The sequence below is a fragment of the Penicillium pulvis genome, assembly GCF_028828015.1.
Source record: "Penicillium pulvis strain IBT 33274 chromosome Unknown scaffold_8_segment0_segment0, whole genome shotgun sequence".
NCBI classification, from domain to species: domain Eukaryota; kingdom Fungi; phylum Ascomycota; class Eurotiomycetes; order Eurotiales; family Aspergillaceae; genus Penicillium; species Penicillium pulvis.
This window is the reverse complement of record NW_026643080.1, coordinates 651,674-673,109: the sequence shown is the minus strand read 5'-3', so window position 1 is coordinate 673,109 and position 21,436 is coordinate 651,674. Positions and strand designations below refer to the sequence as shown.

General features: G+C 48.7%; 9 protein-coding genes across 9 annotated transcripts; 4 read left to right on the top strand and 5 right to left on the bottom strand.

The window, feature by feature from the left end:
* Positions 1-730: 730 nt before the first annotated feature.
* On the bottom strand, positions 731-2,529 carry N7503_009653 (cytochrome P450; the record flags this gene model as incomplete). The annotated part of the gene is made up of 6 exons (XM_057069199.1): positions 731-922; positions 992-1,120; positions 1,173-1,274; positions 1,330-2,091; positions 2,153-2,238; positions 2,301-2,529. The coding sequence occupies 6 exons, from the start codon at positions 2,527-2,529 to the stop codon at positions 731-733; spliced, it is 1,500 nt and encodes a 499-aa protein (XP_056915810.1).
* Positions 2,530-3,182: 653 nt separating this feature from the next.
* N7503_009652 (uncharacterized protein) lies at positions 3,183-4,428 on the top strand (the record flags this gene model as incomplete). The annotated part of the gene is made up of 4 exons (XM_057069198.1): positions 3,183-3,344; positions 3,410-3,894; positions 3,948-3,956; positions 4,020-4,428. The coding sequence occupies 4 exons, from the start codon at positions 3,183-3,185 to the stop codon at positions 4,426-4,428; spliced, it is 1,065 nt and encodes a 354-aa protein (XP_056915809.1).
* A 246-nt stretch (positions 4,429-4,674) lies between these two features.
* On the bottom strand, positions 4,675-5,642 carry N7503_009651 (uncharacterized protein; the record flags this gene model as incomplete). The annotated part of the gene is made up of 6 exons (XM_057069197.1): positions 4,675-4,945; positions 4,994-5,064; positions 5,119-5,172; positions 5,221-5,302; positions 5,354-5,433; positions 5,484-5,642. The coding sequence occupies 6 exons, from the start codon at positions 5,640-5,642 to the stop codon at positions 4,675-4,677; spliced, it is 717 nt and encodes a 238-aa protein (XP_056915808.1).
* A 781-nt stretch (positions 5,643-6,423) lies between these two features.
* N7503_009650 (putative GPI anchored cell wall protein) lies at positions 6,424-8,130 on the bottom strand (the record flags this gene model as incomplete). Its single annotated transcript, XM_057069196.1, has 3 exons — positions 6,424-6,451; positions 6,505-7,846; positions 7,899-8,130. 3 exons carry the CDS (start codon positions 8,128-8,130, stop codon positions 6,424-6,426), a joined length of 1,602 nt encoding a protein of 533 aa, XP_056915807.1.
* A 2,022-nt stretch (positions 8,131-10,152) lies between these two features.
* N7503_009649 (fungal specific transcription factor domain-containing protein) lies at positions 10,153-12,004 on the bottom strand (the record flags this gene model as incomplete). Its single annotated transcript, XM_057069195.1, has 3 exons — positions 10,153-11,182; positions 11,234-11,898; positions 11,957-12,004. The coding sequence occupies 3 exons, from the start codon at positions 12,002-12,004 to the stop codon at positions 10,153-10,155; spliced, it is 1,743 nt and encodes a 580-aa protein (XP_056915806.1).
* Positions 12,005-12,664: 660 nt separating this feature from the next.
* Positions 12,665-14,084, top strand: N7503_009648 (S-adenosyl-L-methionine-dependent methyltransferase; the record flags this gene model as incomplete). Its single annotated transcript, XM_057069194.1, has 5 exons — positions 12,665-12,805; positions 12,858-12,984; positions 13,058-13,181; positions 13,258-13,712; positions 13,771-14,084. 5 exons carry the CDS (start codon positions 12,665-12,667, stop codon positions 14,082-14,084), a joined length of 1,161 nt encoding a protein of 386 aa, XP_056915805.1.
* Positions 14,085-14,684: 600 nt separating this feature from the next.
* N7503_009647 (uncharacterized protein) lies at positions 14,685-15,548 on the bottom strand (the record flags this gene model as incomplete). Its single annotated transcript, XM_057069193.1, has 1 exon — positions 14,685-15,548. The coding sequence occupies one exon, from the start codon at positions 15,546-15,548 to the stop codon at positions 14,685-14,687; it is 864 nt and encodes a 287-aa protein (XP_056915804.1).
* Positions 15,549-15,907: 359 nt separating this feature from the next.
* N7503_009646 (putative GTPase NOG2) lies at positions 15,908-18,080 on the top strand (the record flags this gene model as incomplete). The annotated part of the gene is made up of 3 exons (XM_057069192.1): positions 15,908-16,005; positions 16,071-16,812; positions 17,253-18,080. 3 exons carry the CDS (start codon positions 15,908-15,910, stop codon positions 18,078-18,080), a joined length of 1,668 nt encoding a protein of 555 aa, XP_056915803.1.
* Positions 18,081-19,056: 976 nt separating this feature from the next.
* N7503_009645 (uncharacterized protein) lies at positions 19,057-21,324 on the top strand (the record flags this gene model as incomplete). The annotated part of the gene is made up of 1 exon (XM_057069191.1): positions 19,057-21,324. The coding sequence occupies one exon, from the start codon at positions 19,057-19,059 to the stop codon at positions 21,322-21,324; it is 2,268 nt and encodes a 755-aa protein (XP_056915802.1).
* Between the last annotated feature and the right edge of the window lie 112 nt (positions 21,325-21,436).

Below are 21,436 nucleotides of genomic sequence, written 5' to 3'. Positions count from 1 at the left end.
CTAATTCCTTTGTGATTTGTACCAACACAGCCGCCCACTGGGGCCCGATCCACAACTCGGCAACATGGTTATTGAAGGGTCCAAGCTGATGCTGCAGCTCCTCGCGAAATTGCTTCAACTCGTGGCTATCGATATACTGTATTGACAGTGTCGTCCCTAGAAAGGGTTCGCATTTGTGACTGCGGACGTGGTGGATTGTCGATGTCATATTCTGATATCATGTCACTAACGGAGAAGTACTTGTAGAGCCCTGTTGTCAATTCTGATTTCCAGAAGGCAATCCTAGGACTGTGGGACCTCATGAAAAGGACTCGCTAAGAGCAGTGTCATCAGGCAATAGAGCACTGGCAAATGCAGCGCACATTATGCGGTTGGTCCTGAAGATCGTTTAGACATGTGGCTTGGCTAGCCGGTTAGAGCCTAACTACGCCACCCGGTCACCGGCTTGATCGCCAAGCTTGAGTTCTCAACAGAACAAAGAGAGCAACAGCAGACTAAAACGATCTCTACGTCTCCATATTCAGTCACAACCAGGAAATCGTTCAAAGCATCAACACTGCACATTTAGATACCAAAGAATTACGCTCAACTTCATTGAATAGAGAACTCGCTTATATGTACGAATGCAGCAGGATAGCTAGTCATGGCAGAGATAATCAAACATGAAATCATTCATCTCATCAGGTGGCCATCTCCAGGGCCCTAATAATCTTGCATCAACTCAACTTGATCATACGCGGGTACGACGGCGAATATTGCAGGGCCACCCCCACTGCATAACAGTGAAGTGATTCGTCCACTCCCATTCTTTCTTGGGATCCGTAAGCTCGAATTCAAAGTCTCGGACCATAGTGGTAATAAGCTTGGTGATCTCGAAATGAGCAAGGTTGCGACCGGGGCACTGGTTGTATCCTGCTCCCCACTGTAGAGATAACATTCTGTTAGAACACTTGACTAATAGAACAAGATTGCATTCACAATGACCACTTACGTGAATGAGGAAGGAATCCATATTGCTCGTCTCACCCGTAAGCCAGCGGTCAGGGTTGAAGGTGTTGCAGTCTTCGCCAAACAGTGCTGGGTTCCGGTGATAGACCCAAGGGTTGACGCTCAGGATGACCTAATAAATTTGTTAGAAGATACTAGGGAGCAGTAGTAGAGCATTGACCTACGCCTTCTTCGAAGTATCTATCTCCAATGGTCATTCCACCTTTTGGCACAACGCGTGGAAGCGGACTGGGGACCGCACTGTGAAGACGGTAGATCTCTTTCATCTATCCGGACTATCAGTATAGCAAATTGCAGAGAGGCAAATATTTGGAAACATACACAAGCTTGGAGGAAAGGCAACTTTTGTGCTTCGTTATATTGAACAATAGGGGAAAGCTCCCCAGCAGCCTGAGCAGCATCGATCTCCTCGCGGAGGCGCTGCAGGTGCTCGGGGCTGCGAATGAGACAGTAGGTAAGAGCCTGCATGGTCGAGCTGACAGTGTCTGCACCAGCACCGACATTAGCCACAGCAGCGCCGAAGATCTCGCTCTCCGCCATGCGATCCGGGTATTTAGCACGAGTGTCAAGCCACTGCTGCATCATGTCCTTGCGCACTTTAGGGTTCTCTTTGCGCACCTTGATAGCCGCAAGACAGGTATCGAAGATGTGCGAGGAAGGCTGAATGCCCAGACGACTGAGGAGCGGGTTACCCAAGGTGAGATTGTGGAACCAGATATAGTGGCCCATAACGGCAATGTACAGAGCGAGGGCCCGGGTATTGGAGATGGCATTCCCAATGTCCGTGCCGGTCTCGACGAAGCCAAATGATTTAGAGAACGTAACCTCACCGAGGACATCGAATGAATAGTAAGTGAACCACGTCTCGAATTTGAATGGCTTGCCAGTCTTGGCAGCTTCGTCCATGGCATCGGTGAAAAGCTCCAGGACGGCATCGACGTCCGGCTCGGACTTGATGATGTTGGAAAGGGCGTATCCCGATGCGATGTTGCGATTTTTCTCGATGTGTCGTCGATGATCCAGCTCAGACATCTGATTGACATAGTGATAGTCTGGAAGACTGAAAATGGCATACCATGGGCCCTGTATGGTAATTAGGATCCAATGTCATCACCTCGGTAGCTTAGAGTTTATGGTATAGTACCTTTGTGATGTTCGCGTGCAGGAGCTGTCTCACTGCATCCGGGTGTGATACGCTAACTTCATTTTCTCTGATTCGAACGAAGTGTCCTATGTGTTATTTAGCGGTTGTATCCCCCGGAAATATTAGTCTAGAAGGAGGCGTGACATACCATGCTTTTCATGTAACTTGAGGGTCGCATCTTCAAGATGGCCTTTGTATAGTTGAGCGACCACCCAAAGACTAGAGAAAGACCCCCAGAATGGACCGGGAACATCCCGGATCGACGTGCAGTAACGTCTGTACACGACACGGGCAATAAGCGCCACGAAGAGCACCACACCCCATGTGAGGCGCGTATTCAGCGAGGCTATCACATCAGGAACAACGAGTGGGGCCATTTGAATGCCCAGGAGTGAACAGCTTCACTCGAACTCAAGAAAAACAAAACAAAAAGGGGGCCCGAATCCTTTCACCAGGGGTTAGTTCATAGTTATAGCCGAAATCCCCACACTGGGGCAATCACAGTAATAGAATTTCTCGGCTTCTGATTAGTCTGGAATTAGCGAATAGCGAATCAACTTCGGCCATAAATTGCACGGAGACCGGGGATATCAGAGGCTCGCCCGAAGGAACGAGTCTCAGTCCCTTTGTGCGTGCTATCCCGTCCGTGCAGGCGCTCTTTACTATAACAAGGCTGGTGAAGCAGCTAGCGATGTCTAGATCAGAAACATGTGGACTTTTTGTGGAGGCAATCCTTTGTCGCTAGCCAAACATAATGCTAGAAGCTTTAGTGTCATATTTAGCGTGGTGTACGCGATTAATCGGAAAGCAGACTAGAGCTAAAAGGGCAATCTAGTTCGAATATCGTTGAAATCGTGGCAAATAGATCCACTTTTCACGGCCCGCAGACGTTTCTGTGGAAAAGAAGACAAGACTATTGTCTTTTTTAATTACAAGATCCCATCAAGTCGATTTAATCTCTCCTATCAATCTTTCTCCACCTATGCGCCCATCTTGACGGTCTCTACTTGGTGCTTCACTCTGTGCAAGAATGGCTTCAGAGGATTCGATCCAGGATCGCGGGCGATCTGCGATCATAGGCATGTACATTGTGACAGCATTGTCAACAATTGTGGTTCTGATTCGTCTATACGCCCGTGGCATTTTAATCCGCGAACTGGGCAGGGATGACTATCTTATTGTGATCGGACAGGTACCATCTTCCATCTCCCGTTTGATTATCTAGTACGAGACTCATTCCTTTGGTGCGATTTTTAGCTGTTCGCCTGGGCCGATATGGCACTGTCAATAATGGTCGTTCGTTACGGTGGTGGCGAGCATCTAGCAGACCTAATCACTAATCCAGGGAAGATGGTCAAAATGTACAAGTGGCTCGTCGCAGCCCAGATGCTATACTTTTTCGCCCTCTGGATTTGTCGAGTCTCTGGTTTAGCGTTCTTCGCGCGTCTAAACCCCATGCCCAGGTTCAAACTATACATGCGTATGGCATTTGTGTTTGTGACCGCTGTATGGGTGGCGCAGACCCTTATTATTGCGCTTCAATGCATTCCACTCCAAGCATTGTGGGACTCGAGTATCACTGGAAAATGTCTGACCTCGACACAAGTCTTCCTCTCGACTTCTATCATGACCATTATCTGCGATTCTCTGATTTTGGTATTACCGGTGAACATTGTCTTGAAGCTGCAAGTCAATTTTGCGAGAAAGGCGACCCTGCTTTTTGTCTTCTGCTTTGGTGTCTTGTGAGTGACCCTGCCCCTATACTCCGTATTGACCTCCACTAATGTTTTTTTAGTGCGATCGTGTGAGTACAGTACTCGAAATTCTCAAGGATAATTCTCAAACAAGCTTGTGCTAATCTAAATAGTACGTCCGTCCTTCGCATGGTTTCCATGATCGTCGCCCTTGACCACCCGAGCGATGTCACCTGGTACTTCTCCGTCGTCATGACCTGGAGTACCTCCGAGATTGCCGCTATAATCATCGCACTGTCGTTGCCCGCCTTAAGAGGCTTGTTTGGAATCCTACGAATGAAGAACCGCTCTACCGATCAGAGCAAATCAAACGGCACGGGCTCTTTTGGGCTTGCACCCGTTCCACCAGCCCAAAATCGGATTTTCGACGGCTCGATCCATCGCACTACCGTCGATATCGATACAAAGAGGGGATCGAGCCAAGAGGCTCTTTGTTGGGATATGAAAGACGCAAATAATATTCGAGTCATGGATACAGTCCATGTGGATATTGATGACGGGTCGGATCGGCATACACAATGAAGTTTAATGAATATATATCGAGATGAAATCATCGCTTCATGTTAATTTGGGCCATTTCAATGTCGTCAATCCACCTTCACACGTAGCTGTTGGGCAAACTAGGTATACGACGTCTGACATCACAAGAACGACAGTAAACATTTCACTCGGGGATGCTTGAAGCACGCAAAACCCTGGGATTAAACCCAGAAACAGCCAAACCCCGCTCAAGCTCTTCTTGGATTGCTGGCAGATATCGCTGGTATCTTATTCTCCTCGTCGCTTCTCTCGTTTAGCCTGCCATCTAAATATCAAGGAAATACTGATAAATAATGCAGCAGCCACAGCTGAAAGCCCGAGGTAAAGCTTTGCACCAATTCGCCAATTAGGTGCCTCAGAAGATGGGTAAGCTGCAATAGGCAGAAAAGCGCTGAATAGGTATGAGAATAGAGTGCCGGTCGCAAAAAGAACCGTTCGAACTTGAGGCTCTTTCTCTAGATGGGCAGCAGCCCAAGCGCAGAGGAGCATAGTAGAAACCCTGTTTTCTGTTCGTCAAAGTGCATTAAAGTGGAATGAACTAAATCACCTGATGATAGTAAAATAGCCTGGCCAGGTCGCGCCTTCAAAGAAACCGATCAGAAAGCGAAGCCCATAAACCTTGATGTTGTTAGATACGGAGCAACCTGACGCCAATAATGGGGTTGCCCTTACCTCCTTGGCACTTGTGGCTGTAGACAAACAACATGTAAATATCCCCCACATTACCTAGAAGTCTGTTAGAGAAGACCAATGTCTTATCCAAGGTTGACTCACTTCGCATGCTGGTAGCCAAATGGATGGACCGACGTGGGAAATTATGATGCACGACGGATATAACATGATCATATACCCAATGCTGTCCACAACGTCAGAGATGGAATTATTATGCAAGAAAGAGAAAACATACTTGAAGAAAGTGGTAAAGTAGTTGAGCTCATTTCCATACAATTTCAGATCCGTCTCCATCCCGGAGACATATGCATTGCTCTAAGTCATACATGAGCACCATACAGTTACAGACTGAGAAGGAAACTCACGATATTGGTCTGATCGAGGTATTTGAAGGCGTAACCGAGAAAACCGATACTTAGGAAAAAGAGATCAAGGCGCCATACAAGCGACCTCTCTCCTTTTTGGTCGGGTTCAGTAACTGAAGAAACCGTGCTAGCAACATATTTATCTTCTGCTCGGCTCATCTTGACGGAAGGACATGAATTGTAGCAAAGATTTGGATTTTGTGCGCATGTGCCTATACTAATATACGGAGGATTTTTGGGAGGTCGGAATAAGCCCGGATGGCATCATCGAAACAAGAGAAGACGTATACACCAGCAGGGTCAATGTATCAAAGATTTTGTATTCAAGGTGGAGAAGAGAAAAGAACTACGTGGTATGAGGGAAACGAGTATAATTGAGCATTGTTTTACAGGTGGCGGAGAATCTTGGGCGTTTTTGTCATACGTAGCAGACATATTTGGGGCTTCGAATATTGGCCAGTTTGCTCCCTTCCGAACCTTAATTGAGACATCAGTTACTTCTGTCAGACGCGTTCGTGGTTTATAGAAAGCCTTACCATATTAGGCAGTTATCGCGGTGACAGCCCGATCTTTGCCATGTTCTCATCAATGTTGCGTCAATTGAACCCCGCAATTATGCCATAGCTACGAATCTGTATGGGCGGGGAATTTTTACAAGAGAATTTTTAGTTTCAAGAAATGAACGTGAAAGGAATGTATTGGGTTGAAAATGTACTAATACAAAAATCGAAAAATGTGTCCTATGCACTGGACAAGAAAGCACTATACCAGTATAGACAGATATGTCCGCTAAGTAATCTAATACCCAGAAGCACGGACACTGAGTTAAAAGCCATAAAGACATGAAAATGTATAGACATGAGGCATTAATGACCTATACAAGAAATGAACCGTCCATTACATTCACAGAGACGGACTACCAAAATAGAGCGCTATTCGTTTAGCACTTGGTAATGAAGAGACCCAGACTAGAAATTATGTTAGTAGTTGTTTGCTGCGGAAAAAGAAATAATAGACTTACGGAGAGGGGTTGTAGTCGTTGAACCAGTGGAGGTCAGTGGAACCGGCCTCGGACATCTCGAAGGCGATGGTCTCGCCAGCGGGGCAAGAGAAGCTGGAGACAACGTAGCTGTTACCGGCGGAGATGGTGATATCACCAAGGTCCTCGGAAACGGAGGGAGCGTTGTCGTAGGTGGTGGAGCTGCTGGCAACCTCAGACAGCTTGGAGAAGTCAATCTTGCCGTCACCGCTGAAGGTGTAGTCGGAGGTCTCGAGATCAGCCTTCTGGGGGAACATGAAGACCAGGTTACAGGTAGAACCCTCGTAAGAGGAGGGGATGTCGAAGTTGAAGAGGGTCGAGACGGTCTCGCTAACAGTGCCGAAGTACTGGGTGCCGTAGGCGGTATCGGGGGTGGAGGAGTTGACGGGGATGATCAGGTGGGGGTACTGGTACTCGCCAGAGGTGAGGGTGGTGGCACAGCTGCTGGAAGAAGACTCGGTAGCGGTAGCAGAGGCCGAAGACTGGACAGCGGTGGTGCTGGCAGCGGGGGCAACCATGGAGCTAGTGGTGGCAGCAGGAGCAACCATAGAGCTGGTGGTGGGTGCAACGGACTCAGCGGGGGTCATGACGGAGGTGGAGAAGCCGCCAGCAGGGACAGAGGGCTGAACGCTCTCAGAGGGAGAGGGGGCAGCAGAGGCGCTGGGAGTAGAGCCGCCAGCAGGGACAGAGGGCTGAACGCTCTCAGAGGGGGAGGGGGCAGCAGAGGCACTGGGAGTAGAGCCACCGGCAGGACCAGAGGGCTGAGCACCGCCAGCAGGGGAGGAACTCATAGGAGCGGGTGCCTGGGAGTAAGAGGGGGAGGCACCTCCACTGGGAGCAGGGAAGCCAGGGGTGGTGTTGGCGCAGCTGCAGTCAGTAACCGTAACAGTGCTGGTCACGTAGATAGGCGAGCCGGAGAGAGTAGCAGCAGACGGGGCAGGGGCAGGGGAGCTGTTGACCGGAGCCGGAGCCGGGGAGCTAACAGCTGGGGCAGCGGAAGAGGTGTAGACCGGGGCAACAGAGCTGGGAGCCGGGGCAACAGAGCTGCTAGGGGCCATAGGGATGCTAGAAGCAGAAGCAGAGGGCATAGCCGAGGACGAAGCACCGGCACCGGAACCAGAGCAAGAGTCAGCAGTCAGCTTGACATTCTTGCACATGGTAACGGAAGTGCTGTTGGTGGTGTAGATGTTACGGCCATTGTTCTCTCCAGTCTCGCAGGCAATGAAGTTAGGGCTGTTGTGGTACTCCAGGCCACCGGACGAGGTGATGGAGAAGCCAGTGGTGGCATTGGCACCAGTGTCACACTGGAACTGGGTAGTTTCGCCTGAAGCCTTTGTTAGATTGTTATACTTCTTTCATGTTTCATTGGTACTCACTGGTGACGATGCAGCCACGGCCTTCGCTATCAGTGATAGCACCGCTCGAGTTGATGCAGAAGTCCGCGGCGGACAGACTGTCATCACCAACACGAACCTGACCATCAGTGAGCTGACCAAGGGATCCGGAGACACCGCCAGAGGCAGTCAGGTGGAAGCAGCAGCTATCGCTGCGACCAACAAGGGCATTAGTGCCGGCAGCGAAGGCTGCGATGGCGATGAAGCTCTTCATTATGCAAGTGGGATGCAAGGTAAAGAGGCTTATTGAACGAATGAACACAGCACTCTTAGGTGGAAAAGACTGTTAGACGTATTTGGCTTAAATACGTGCCGCTTGTATGGTACGAAGGAACAAAGGCGAGGGTCTTTGTCCGGGGGATCTGGATACTTATAACGGAGAGTGGATGGGGGCCACCCCATTACGAATCAAGAGATATACCAACAAAGCATGGCATAGTCACTGATTCGGCGTCATCACCCGAAAGGAATCAAAAAATAGAAATATTTGATGTCAGCATCTCCGAATCGAGTATTTCCATGCCATTGACCGTGGGTGTAGGTGTGGATCAGTTCCTGACCTCGGAAGCAGGTTAAGAAAGTCCGTACCAGCCGGAGAAGCATTCGCTGTGACATGGTAGACGTCATTCTGGAACTGAGGTCCATTACCATTTTTGTGGAGAAAAGGCCATGCTTCATACTCCACTACGGTGGAGCGACACCTGTTGTTGGACGCCGTCCTGCTTGTAGTGGACCATAGTGGCCTATCATAAGAGCCATGTGCGAGGTCCCCATTCTGGTCTGGGTCATTGGAAATTATGTGTGTTGTACAGTCAACAGTGCTGCCAAGGACAATGCAGGCAACGTGAATTCGAGTGGCGAATGAGTTCTCCCGACCACGGAACCCATGCAAGATGCGTCTCCCTACGAGTAAGGCCCAAACGATCAAGTCTCGGATCGAACGGACCAAAAGTGCCGACATCCATGGTTTGCTGGTGAGGTTCTTGCTTCTAATTGATCCCCGTATAATTACTTTGCATGGTTGAATTCGACCTGGAAAAAGGTACAGAGGGGCCTTTGTCCTGAAATGCTATCTGTAGACGATGTTTGTTTATTCCCCGGAAAACCAGACTTATAGCTTTGATGGCAGATGACCAGGTTGGTTTCTAAACACAATATGAATCGAAATTTTCATAGAACTAGATCAGACCCACGAAGTATTCACACAGGCGAACCCCGAAAGACCCTGCGACCCTTTGGAGTGGAGAAATGCATCTGGTTAGTATTCCACATTGGACTAGGCGACTGGATAAAAAGTGGGCAGATGAGATACACAGCCTCGCATTCGTGTATCGGGAAATAACTAGGGGAAAAGATGTAACAAATGAATGCAGTCCTGCTGGGGGCGCTGGAAAAGCAACAGGATTGGATCGGAGGTTTGTGAAGCCGGGCCTTAATCATCATTGTAAAATGCGCGGGTGGAGCACCTCCGAGTTTGGTTAGCCAACAACCATGCATGTTATTTATAATCCTTTGGTTGACCCAGGAATGAATAACTTCTGGCAAGGCACACACACAAATGGTGTGCACTTTCGGGTTATGTTGCCAAAACAGAGAAGTAAGTTTGCGAGTGATACTGGAATTGACGGAGCCGCGTCATGAAGGAGAGCCTCGCTGGCTTGGGAAAGAACGTCTGCATGGGACTCGTAAGAAGTGTACACGATTCGGGACGCGTGTCCAAGCCCAGATTGTCAGACTGGCGATCGGAAGATCATTTTCTTTCACTCTAGGCTTCTAGAACAGCCCCCAAAATTCAAGCAAGGGGGGTTCGCCTTCGATTTGAAAATTCTGTAGGTTCCAATCTGCTGTACGAGAGTAAGCTTCGTTTCAAATCCTGGGGTCCCATTCGGGAAATCCAGGAACCAGGCAACCTGCAATTTCAGAGGGGTCCGATCGATTGCCACATTATCCCTCACAAAGTGGAAAAAAAAATAAACATTCGATGCGACGCCACCACAAGCTACCATCATGCTATCATAGTCTCCGGATTTCTTGTTGGCCGTTGCGCTAACCCCTCATCGCGCTACTGACGCCAGTGCCAAGTAAATCTGCCTGCAGTGTCGATCACCGGGTCTGAGCGGATATATGCGACTGACAGTGCGAGAGCAATATCTTTACATAACACTTTTATAATATATGCGTCATAGTTGTAAAATTTGAAATGGATCACTGATACCACGAAATTATTGATATCTGATCACATCGAAAGGAATGGTGAGTCCAGCTCGGCAAACAGGGAATTCCAGTCGAAAATAGAAGTCGGGTCCACATGACTATCAAATGTCTGCCAGATGTCCTCGAAACTTGGAAGAGTCGGATCCAGCGGGTTATCCTCAGCATTATTGTCACCACTGAAGACGGTTGGTAATGTAGAGTCCGTGCTCAATGCAGACGGTGACAGTTGATTCTCATTCTGCATTTGATCTGTCTTGTCATTGGTGTCAGGCAAAGTGACCTTATTCCTCCAGAGAACGGCGTAGAAAGATTCCAGAATCTGTTCTGCAAATGGCGATTGACCTTTGGCCTCTTCTAGAAACTTGAACGCATGAAAAAGCTCGTCTCGTCGTTCCTCATCCTCCTCCGGTCGAAGGCTTTTATTCAGGCAAACATCCATCAACAGTACGATGATTGCCATACAAACACAATGCAGAACAGCAGAGAACCTCAATCGTGCAAGGACAAAAGGTATTGGCTCTTTTGATAGGAGTCGCTCTGTTCGGATAGCTGTACGCGCCGCCTGTAGACACGCCTCTCGCGAGAAAGCGAGGTCAGGATCCGTAGCTGCCCGAGACAGGTACGGAAGATGAAGTCTGCATCGTTGGGTATGAATCAAAGAATTAATGACATAACGTTGAATAATAATTCCAGGTGCTCTTCGGGGATCGGTTTCTGGAAGTTCACTTGCATCGTAATCAAGGGAGAAGAACCTGGGCATCTCATTGGCGATGTCACAGATTTCTGCATCGATATCCCGTAATTTTTGAAAGTCGCGAATCACCCACCCGGGCTCGGAGAAGGGGATGCTGTCAGTGATCTTGCGGCATATTTCTCCCAGTCGAATTCGCTGAAGGTTATATGACATTGAGGTCGGCTGATCTATTGGCTTGGCACCAGTCGCTTCGTCGAGAATGTCTTCGTCATCTATATTCAGAGGCTTCTCCGTGGCCATGTGTCGAGGATTGATAATATAGGTCCCTCTTTGTGGGCCTGTGTAAGAGGCAAATTGCCTTTCATCACAAAGTTAGACATAGCGTGAACTTTGTGAAAGGGGGACATACCAATCTGTCGCAACTAGATACCACCACACTCTCCTACCTATCTCTGTGTCGATTTTATCTTGACGGGATATATCAAGCCTCGTGTGTTGAGGATGATCAATCCGATGCAGTTGCAGATGACGAGCTACAGTGATGGCTGTCGAGAAAACATACCATGCCTGCGACTTAATTCCAACTAGATTGGTAATGAGAAAGGCCACAATAATCATGGCTTGGATATCCTCAAGGGAGTCTAAGCCCTTGAGACGCGAGTACTCCAGTACTTCAAGGGCACGTTTCATCCATATAGTGGCCTGTTGATTTGCTTCCTTGACGGAGGAGAATAATGGCGAATGCATATCGCGTTCTGTCCAGAAGAAAGTGGTACTCGCCAAAATCGCCAGGAGCAATGAAACATGCCCCAGTTTGACGGATTCCTTGTGGCTAAGATTCTGGTAGAGATCATCCAAAAGTTTTCGCACCGAAGGAGTGTGAACCACATGGTGAATATAGGTGATGTTGTTTAGATATTTCTCGACCACAATTTTGGACTCCTTGTAAAAGGGAAGCCAAATACATTTAGTTGCGCAGGGTGACTCAAGACCACGGTCAGACAGTGGGACGGCAATGATGGCCTGTTTGATGGTGCACGTTCTAAACTCTATATCATTTTCGATAAGAGATTCCTGTAGAAACAGCTATCAGTAGCTTTCTTCCACAACTTAGATAGTCGGCAACACCTACTGTGGAGGCAGGATATGTAACCTCCCCTTCCAGCCATTCCACATCCATGGCCGGGGTCTCCTCGGAATTCAAAGGCGTAGGGTATGCTTTTTGCCAAGGCCGAGGGGGTGCTACTTGTTCACCCGCTGGTTCCCCCTTCTCAATCACTATATCCTCCAGTCGGCGTAAACGCTCTAACACATCCTGCTGGAAGGTACTGGCCGGTTCGTCGGGTATTTTCTCCACATTTTTGACAGTGGATGCTGTTGGATCATCCAGTTGGCAAGGAAGGCCGCGACTCGTGCAATTGGGGCAAGGGAACTGCCGACTGCATCGTAACTTGCGCGATCGACAAAACAGACAAGATACCGGACGTGACCGCGCCGATTGGGACGAATTTTTTTCAACACGCCCCATTATTAAAGTCACTAAAAGCTCGTCGAAACTTTGCAATAATCACCGGTGGAGAGAGAGGCAGGTTGAGGTAGAAGTGGAAGCCAATCAATGGGCGGTGACTCCCCGCGGAAGTTCCGCGGCCTCGGTTCCAATCTATATCATCCGTGGACCCCAATGCATGTATAAAAGCCATGGAATATCCTGAGGTCCCAGTACTCTAAGGCTTTAAACAAGTACTCTCTGGCTCAAATTCAGTTTGCTGTATCAGTTACAATTTCCAAAGTTCCTCTCTTTCTTCCACCCAATACCCCCAGGCCTTGACCTCACCTCAAGATGGATGCCGTCATTTCTCAAATTCATACCTTGGCCCAATCCGCCGATGATGCGGGTCGATTGGCAATTCAAAGAGCGCTTCAAGAAGTCCAGATAGAAATCCAGTCTCCCCAAGATACTTTGATGGGATTCGCAAACTCGGTTAGACTTGAAACTATATATTGCCCTTTCCCCCAGTCACTGATCATTATAGAATCTTCTCATCGCTATGATCCGTCTCGGGGTAGATCTCGGAGTGTTTCGCGATCTTAGCAAGGCCAATGGGTCTCTGACTGCCAGTCAGTTGGCTAGTGTCCATGATGCATCCCCTATCTTTATGGGTATGTTAATGACGAACATCCTAACAGTGCTCTACTAGACCTTGGAACGTCCTATTGCTAATCATTTTAATAGAAAGAATTCTTCGCTATCTAGCCTCTACCAATATGATTCTGGAGGTTGGTATTAATGAATACCGACCAAATAAAATCACCTATGTTCTAGCTGATCCCAGAGGGGAGGGTATGGCCTATCACGGGTAAGTGATATTTCCTCTTGCATTTTCGTCCTCTCTATGGGTCATGAACTATATTAACCCTAATGCTGTCTTCTAGATTTGATGTTTCTGGGCCTATAGTCCAAGTTATGCCTGACTTTTTCATGGAGAAAAAGTACCAAGATATTACCAGTAACAGGGACACGCCATTCCAAAAAGCTTTCAACACTGATCTAGCCTGTTTCGACTGGCTCGTTCAGCACCCCAAGCATTTTGGCTCTCTCCAAAAAATCATGACCGCACTTGAAGGCGCAGAATGGACCGTTGGGTTTGATCTCATCAAGACAGAGGCTGAAAAAATCAAATCAACCACCCCGCAGCCTTCTGAGAGGCCGTTTCTCGTGGATGTTGGTGGTGGTCATGGCCACCAGTGTGTCCAGCTAGCAAAGACATACCCCAACCTTCTTGGTCGCCTCGTCTTGCAAGACCTGCCTGAGGCTGTTCACAGTCTGCCTTCAATCGAAGGAGTCAGAGCTGAAGCTCACGACTTCTTCCAGAAGCAACCCATCACAGGTCAGTGACTGTTCCATTCATGCCTTACCTTAACATGCAGATGACTTACAACTTGCAGATGCAAAATTCTATTACCTGCGAAGAATCATGCACGACTGGCCCGACAAAGAGGCGGCATCCATTCTTCAGAATATCGGTAGCGTCATGGCACCTGATGCTCGTATTTTGATTGACGAAGTGGTCTTGCCGAATACCGGTGCCCATTGGCAAGCTACCATGACAGATTTGTCAATGATGTTCGCCTTTGGGGGAAAAGAGCGATCTGAAAAGCAGTGGGAATCTCTGGCAGAGTGTGCGGGTCTACGAGTCGAACAGATCCATACTTATGTTGCCTCCACTTACACTTCCATTGTTGTTCTTGCTCGGAAGTAAACATACAAATATGGGAGAATATCTAAATTGATCCGGGGTCAGCAGACATACTTAACCTGAAACTCCACTTATATCTAGTTCCAAACTATGCTTGCCTTTGAATTCACCATCATAGTTTAATTCGTCTCAGAGCACTCCAGCGTAGGCAATGTAAACTTGGGATCGAAAGCTTACATAGCCACTAATGGATAGTCGGAACAGGCATGTTACCTACGTCCACGGATGTAGCCTTGAAGTAAAAACTTCCAAAGTTCTCATGCGCATAGTGAATAATGAAAATAAACATCCATGGATATAGTCCGAGAAAGCTAATGTCACCAATCTATGTGCGAAAGTTGTCCATTGGACTGAAAGATATTGGTAATGAAAGGTCTACAAACCTAGAAGTATCCATGTATGGATTAGGTCTGCAGGCCCGCTCTGAAACACGCGCGTGCACTCGAAGTACTGGATAGGTGTTCATGGATATGATACAGAAGAAGGACTTTGAAGACGCCATAATGATAATATATTTAACAGATCCTTTCAAGGCTTGAGTAATGCACGAAACGCAAATGCAGTAGCCTCAAATAACTATTGTACATGACACGATAATATGAATCACAGCTTGCCACCAGTGATCTGCTCACCGAGCTGCTTGACTCGGTCCTGAATCACATCCCAGCGGGCGGTCTCACTCCTCCGAGTCTGGTTGACGATACTTTGCACGGTTTGAGGAGTTCCCAAGTTCCAGATGTTCTCGCCCTGCTGGTGGTCGTTGCGCCAGGCCTCGTTCTCACCCTCGGGGAACACACGGTCGATCTCAGCAGTGAGCTGCTCCTCGTTGATGATGAAAGTACGAGCATTCATGTACAAAGACTGCAGGTCCTCTTGTCGCTGTGCATCCTTCTGTTGCTTAAGTGCCTCCACCCGCGCCTTGGAAAGAGCCAGGCGCTGCTCGCGGTTCGGGTCCGCCAGGACTGAGTGTCCCTTTGACTGCATCGCCTGTACGACCGTTGATCGAGTCAGACGTTCATCTTCCGGCTCGGGTTGTTGAAGAACACGCTCTCGTCGACTTTGGTTCTCAAGACTTCTGTTGAAAATGATTTCCTCTGCCGATGTCTTCCGCTGGTACAGGGTTCGGAGACCCTCTCGGAGATGCTGTCTGCGCAGAACCGCCATCTTGAGCTTGAAGGCCTGCTTCTCGGGGTCATTGCTCTTCGGGTTCACCTTGCGCTCGGTCTGAGGGAGGGGTGTTGCGGCATCGAGATACGCTTTGCGCGGCTTGTCCGCCCGGCGAGCTGGGAAGAGCTCACGAGGCACGGGGAGAGTACCCTTGACTCTGGGCTTGACCGGGTTACTCGGTTGAAGGATTCGAGGAACATCGATGAAATGAGGAGACTCGGGTCCGACTCGAAGATTCGGGGAGGTCGCGAAACCACGGACCTGCACTCTGGCAGTCCGGCTGTTGCGGAGGGCAGACATGCTGCACCACTCAATGCTTTTGAATCCGTCCAAGAAGAGGTGTATAGTAGGGGGGATTAAACGGGACTGCGGAAGATATTAAATCACGATATATCCAGCCAGGGAGACCGCAACAATTGACCGCTTGGAAAGGAGGGTGCTCGGAAGAAGCAAAGTCGGGAGAAACAGAAGCGATTTTGCCATGGTCCGTGCACCGCGATTTTTTTCTTGGCGCCAAAAAAAAATAGTTCTTTCCGCCTTTTTTTTTCTTCTTCTTCTCTTTGCTCTCTGCCATTCTCTGTGTTTGGACTGCGCCTTCGAAAAATTTCCGAAGGTCCAACCCCTTTTTATTACCTTCATATTACAGGTAGTCCATCATCATGGGTACCGGAAAGAAGGAGGCCGCCCGTAAGGTGCGGCAGGGAAAGCCCAACGATGGCATGGGCAATGTCAAGACCAAGGGTGAAAACTTTTACCGGTATGTACAAGTCATGATTTCAGTCTTGATTAAGTGGAATCACAGCGGACTAATATATGTTCTAGTGATGCCAAGAAGATCAAGACCTTGAACATGTTCAAGGATGGCAAAGCTCAGCGCAACGCCCATGGAGAGATCACGAATGCTGCCTCCTACCAGTCTCGTGATGCCCCCACTGCTCGCATCGAGCCCAACCGTAAATGGTTTGCCAACAGTCGAGTTATCTCCCAGGAGGCACTCACCTCCTTCCGTGAGGCTGTCGCTGAACGGGCGTCCGACCCTTACCAAGTTCTGCTCAAGACCAACAAGCTCCCCATGAGCTTGATTCGGGACAATGACACCGTGAATGGAATCAAGCAACATCAAGCCAAGATGGAGATTGAGAACAACCCCTTCAATGATACCTTTGGACCCAAGGCTCAAAGAAAGCGTGTCAAGCTGGGCGTGACTTCTCTGGAAGATCTGGCCGGTGAGACCGCCAAGGTTCACGATAACTACATGGAGAAGATGGACCAAGATGCTCACGATGATGGTACTCCCATCGTCTCTGCTGATGTGGGCACCAAGGATGATGCCATTCTCACTACTGCTCGCGAGTCTGTCTTCTCCAAGGGCCAGAGCAAGCGTATCTGGAACGAGCTTTACAAGGTTATTGACTCTTCCGATGTGGTTATCCACGTTCTGGATGCTCGTGATCCCGTTGGTACTCGTTGCCGGAGCGTTGAGAAATACATCCGCGAGGAGGCACCTCACAAGCATCTTATTTTCGTGCTAAACAAGACCGATCTCATCCCGACCGGTGTGGCTGTAAGTTTCAACTTTTCCTCCATCATTTTCAACCCCGTAGTGTTTTGTTGTTTTTATTGCCTTCCTTCTTTTTCCAATCGGTCCTCAGATCGTGCCATCGCTAAGTCAAGACTTCTCCTGCGATCTTCATATCGTGTTTCTCTCAATGGGAGTCTGTCTGTTACAGCTTTGGTATATTAACACTGTCCCGCACCGACCTTCTTTCTGAAGTTAGGTTGACGAGCCTTCGTCTTGAAGGCTTGTCGTAAGGGACAGATGTGTCTTGTTTTTGAGTTGAGCTCTGCTTCTGCCTTTTTTGGCGGCTTCATAGCAGAGCTCTTAGTAACATCCCACACATTCCTTGTTTTCTCACTTTCTTCTTTTTTCTCTCACTCTTTTTCTTTTCTCTTCTTTTCATCACATCTTCTGGTGACAATTTGCTAATATGGCATCTTTACCAGGCCGCTTGGGTTCGTCATTTGTCGAAGGATTACCCGACTCTTGCTTTCCACGCCAACATCAACAACTCCTTTGGTAAGGGTTCTTTGATTACACTGCTTCGCCAGTTCTCTTCATTGCACTCCGATCGCAAGCAGATTTCTGTTGGATTCATTGGTTACCCCAACACTGGCAAATCTTCTATCATCAACACTCTTCGGAAGAAGAAGGTCTGCACCGTGGCTCCCATTCCCGGTGAGACCAAGGTGTGGCAGTACATCACCTTGATGAAGAGAATCTACCTCATCGATTGTCCTGGTGTGGTTCCACCCAACCAGAACGATACTGAGGAGGACATCCTTCTGCGTGGTGTCTGCCGTGTTGAGAATGTTGAGAACCCCGAGCAGTACATTCCCGCAGTCATGCGCCGAGTGCAACCCCGCCACTTGGAGCGTACCTACGGTATCAAGGAGCCTACCGACGCTATTGACTTCCTCAGTCGACTTGCTCGCAAGGGTGGTCGTCTGCTCAAGGGAGGTGAGCCTGACTTGGATGGTGTGGCCAAGATGGTCATCAACGATTTCCTTCGTGGAAAGACTCCTTGGTTCACGCCTCCTCCTAAGCCTCCTGTCGGCGAGAAAGAGACCATGGAAGGTCGTGAAGGCCGCCTTGGTGAAATGGGTCGCAAGCGTAAGCTTGAGGAGACCGAGACCGCCCCTGAGGCCGCCGACGATGTTGAGTCATCGGACTCGAAGCCTGATGATGAATTTGACGGCATTGAGGAGGATGACGATAACGATTCCATTGCCAACCTGGAGATCAGTGATGTGGAGAGTGGTGAGGAGGACTGAATAAGTCGTATTCCTGCATGTCAATTCTCAAACCCCTAACCATCTGAGATGGCTTGCGCAGCTCTTGAGACATTAGAGCATATGCGCCCACCCCTCCCCCCTCCGCAGTCTCGCATCAAGCCTGCTCTCAAGACTTGGTTTCAACTGCTGAAAAGAGGATATTTACATTCTCGCGCAACGTTGTGTCCAGAGAGACAACACTGGTTTGTCAGTGCATTGTCTGAGCTCATGAACGCTCGTGAAGTGTACATGCCAGATACGGCCCTGGTTGAAGTCTCTCATAACTTCGAGGCGTCTCATGGCAATCTAGATACCCCCGTCCTTGTATGGATTGAATCAAAAACATTTTCTCCGTCTCTCAAAATTTATATTCATTTCTCATTGTAGAGTAGTATCTTCATCAATAAAATCTTGCCTAGAATTTCAAGAGCACCCACGGCAACCCCCTAGAAATTTGCCAAGTCCCACTGGCAGAGAATAGGGCTTGTTTGGAGACGGTGTCAAAGCTATAGTATGCTATACAATTTCCAAACTCGAATAGCACCCCACGCGTGGTAAGAACGCTAACGCATTTTGACTGTCATAAACTTCTCCATGTGAAGTTTTCCATTCATCCATAGAACATTTGAACGGAGGATAGTAACACATGCGGCTTTTTTTTCTTTGACCTCGAAACCAGGATGTCATCAGAAGTATACGCATCTTGACTCTGAATTCGCACATATGGTATTTCCTTCACTGACAGTAATTAGTGTAAAAGGCTAGAATACTTGATGGTGGATGGTGGATGAAATGGAAATAAACTCCACTTTGCGGGCCTCGGATGTTTTTAGAAGGCGTTGTTCGTGTAGAAGGCGCCTGCATGTTTTTGGAAGGCTCTTGGACCAAACTTCTCGAATAAGAGCTGCAGCAAATATATCAGCCTCTTTTGCTCCTTGCATATCCAAAGGATAGATACGAAAATCAAGAAAAAGTCATGTCTTCAAGGCGTTTAATCTATTTGAACCCCGCCGCCGCCGGAGAGCGATGCGATTACCCATTGTCTACTGGTGCCACTGATTTCCACAAATCACTCCCCAATTATGCACCGACACCGCTGGTATCTTTGCCAGAAATTGCAACCGAATTAGGTGTCAAAGCGGTTTTTGTGAAGGACGAGAGCAACCGATTTGGTCTACCTTCATTCAAGGTTCTGGGTGCATCATGGGGTACTTTCCGAGCCCTTTGCCAGAACCTTGGGCTCGGATCTGATAAGACCACTTTGGCCGAACTTTCGTCCAAGGCCCAAGAAAGCTTCATTTCCCTAGTCACTGCATCTGAAGGAAATCATGGACGAGCGGTTGCGTACATGGCACGCTTACTCGGTATTCAAGCTGAGGTATTTGTGCCCCGGTCTATGAGCGAGGAGACACGCCACCGCATTGCCTCGGAGGGTGCAAAGGTCTCTGTTGTTCAAGGAACATATGATGAGGCAGTTAGTCATGCCTCAAGCAAAGCCTGTGACGGGAAGGTGCTTTTGATGCAGGATACTGCCTTTGAGGGATACGAAGACGTCCCCGCTTGGATTGTGGAGGGGTATTCTACCATGCTGAACGAGACCGAAGAGCAGCTGTCTCAACTCAGTCTATCAGCCAACATAATGCTCACACCTGTTGGTGTTGGCAGTCTTGCTCATGCTGTAGCAAGACATTGCAAATCAAAGAAGATGGCCATGGTTGCTGTTGAACCCGATTCCGCTCCTTGTTTGTCTTCCAGTCTCCGTGCTGGGAAATCAGTTGCTGTTCAGACATCCGCTACTATTATGGACGGCATGAACTGTGGCACTGTGTCAAGTACCGCTTGGCCAGACTTGCAGCGCTCTGTTGATGCCTGCGTGACTGTTTCGTCGTATGAGAGCCACTGTGCTGTTCAGTATCTGACTTCGAAATCAGTGACCGCTGGCCCGTGTGGTGGAGCTTCTCTTGCTGCATTGCGGCGTCTTGCTCGAGAAGAATCCTCGTTATTGTCCAAGGACTCTGTGGTGGTTCTTCTCAGCACAGAAGGTGCACGCCCCTACCCCATTCCCAAGGATGTGGCTGTGGAAGATGCTGTTGGCCTGACTCGAATGCTCACTGAAATCGACTCTTCCAATCCTACCTTATCTGTGAGTGGCGGAGCAGGTGAAAGCGAAATCGCCGACTACCTGTCAGCGTGGTTTGCTCATCGAGATATTGAGTACCATCGTATCGAGCCTATTGCAGGCCGACCCTCTGTTGTGGGTGTACTTCGTGGAAGCGGAGGAGGAAAGTCGCTCATGTTTAACGGACACGTTGACACGGTCAGTAACGCAAGCTACGAGCAAGGCGTGGATCCCCTATCAGGCGCCATGGGAATGAAGAACGGAGAGCAAGCCATCTTTGGACGAGGATGTCTGGACATGAAAGGCGGTTTGGCGGCCGCGCTTGCAGCGGTAGCAGCGATCAAAGCTAGGAGCCCGGATCAAATGCCTCGTGGAGATATTATTGTGGCTGCTGTATCAGATGAAGAAGATGCATCCCGGGGAACCCAGGACCTAATAGCAGCTGGATGGCGAGCTGATGCTGCGGTCGTCCCCGAGCCAACCATGGAGGAGATCATCACTGCGCACAAAGGATTCGTGTGGGTTGAAGTTGATATCCTGGGTGTTGCTGCTCATGGTTCAAACCCTGCGGCAGGGCAAGATTCTATCATTCATGCGGGATGGTTCCTTCAGGCTCTTGAGGAGCACCAACTTCATCTACCGGAGGATGATCTCCTAGGCAAGGCATCCTTGCATTGTGGTCTGATTCGAGGAGGAGAAGAGCCATCTTCTTATCCCGGCAAATGCACAATCACAGTTGAATTTCGCACGATTCCTGCGCAATCTGAGGCATCAATTCTGGAGGATGTCCGCGGGCTTCTCAGCAAAATCTCAGAGGAGAAGCCCCAATTCCAATACAACGAGCCTCGTATCACTATGTCACGTCCGACGACAAAACTTTCACGGGATCACCCCTTGGTGCAGATGGCAGTCACCTGTGCCACTCCAATTTTGGGAAGAACCCCTTCGCTTGGAATTGTCCCATTCTGGTGCGACGCAGCTTTGCTAGCCGAAGTCGGTATTCCATCGATTGTATTTGGTCCTGCTGGTGAGGGTCTCCATAGTAAAGAGGAATGGGTGAAAGTGAAGAGTTTGGAGCAGATAGAAGAGGTATTCATAAACTTGGCTCGGGAATTTTGCTCCTAGTTGGGGAGCTAAGTATAAATTACTTTTAGAAATAGACCGGTTCATATTTGAGCCTGAGATCATCCAAAAACCTTGGAATATTCATACCATGCTAATTCATAGAAATACATGA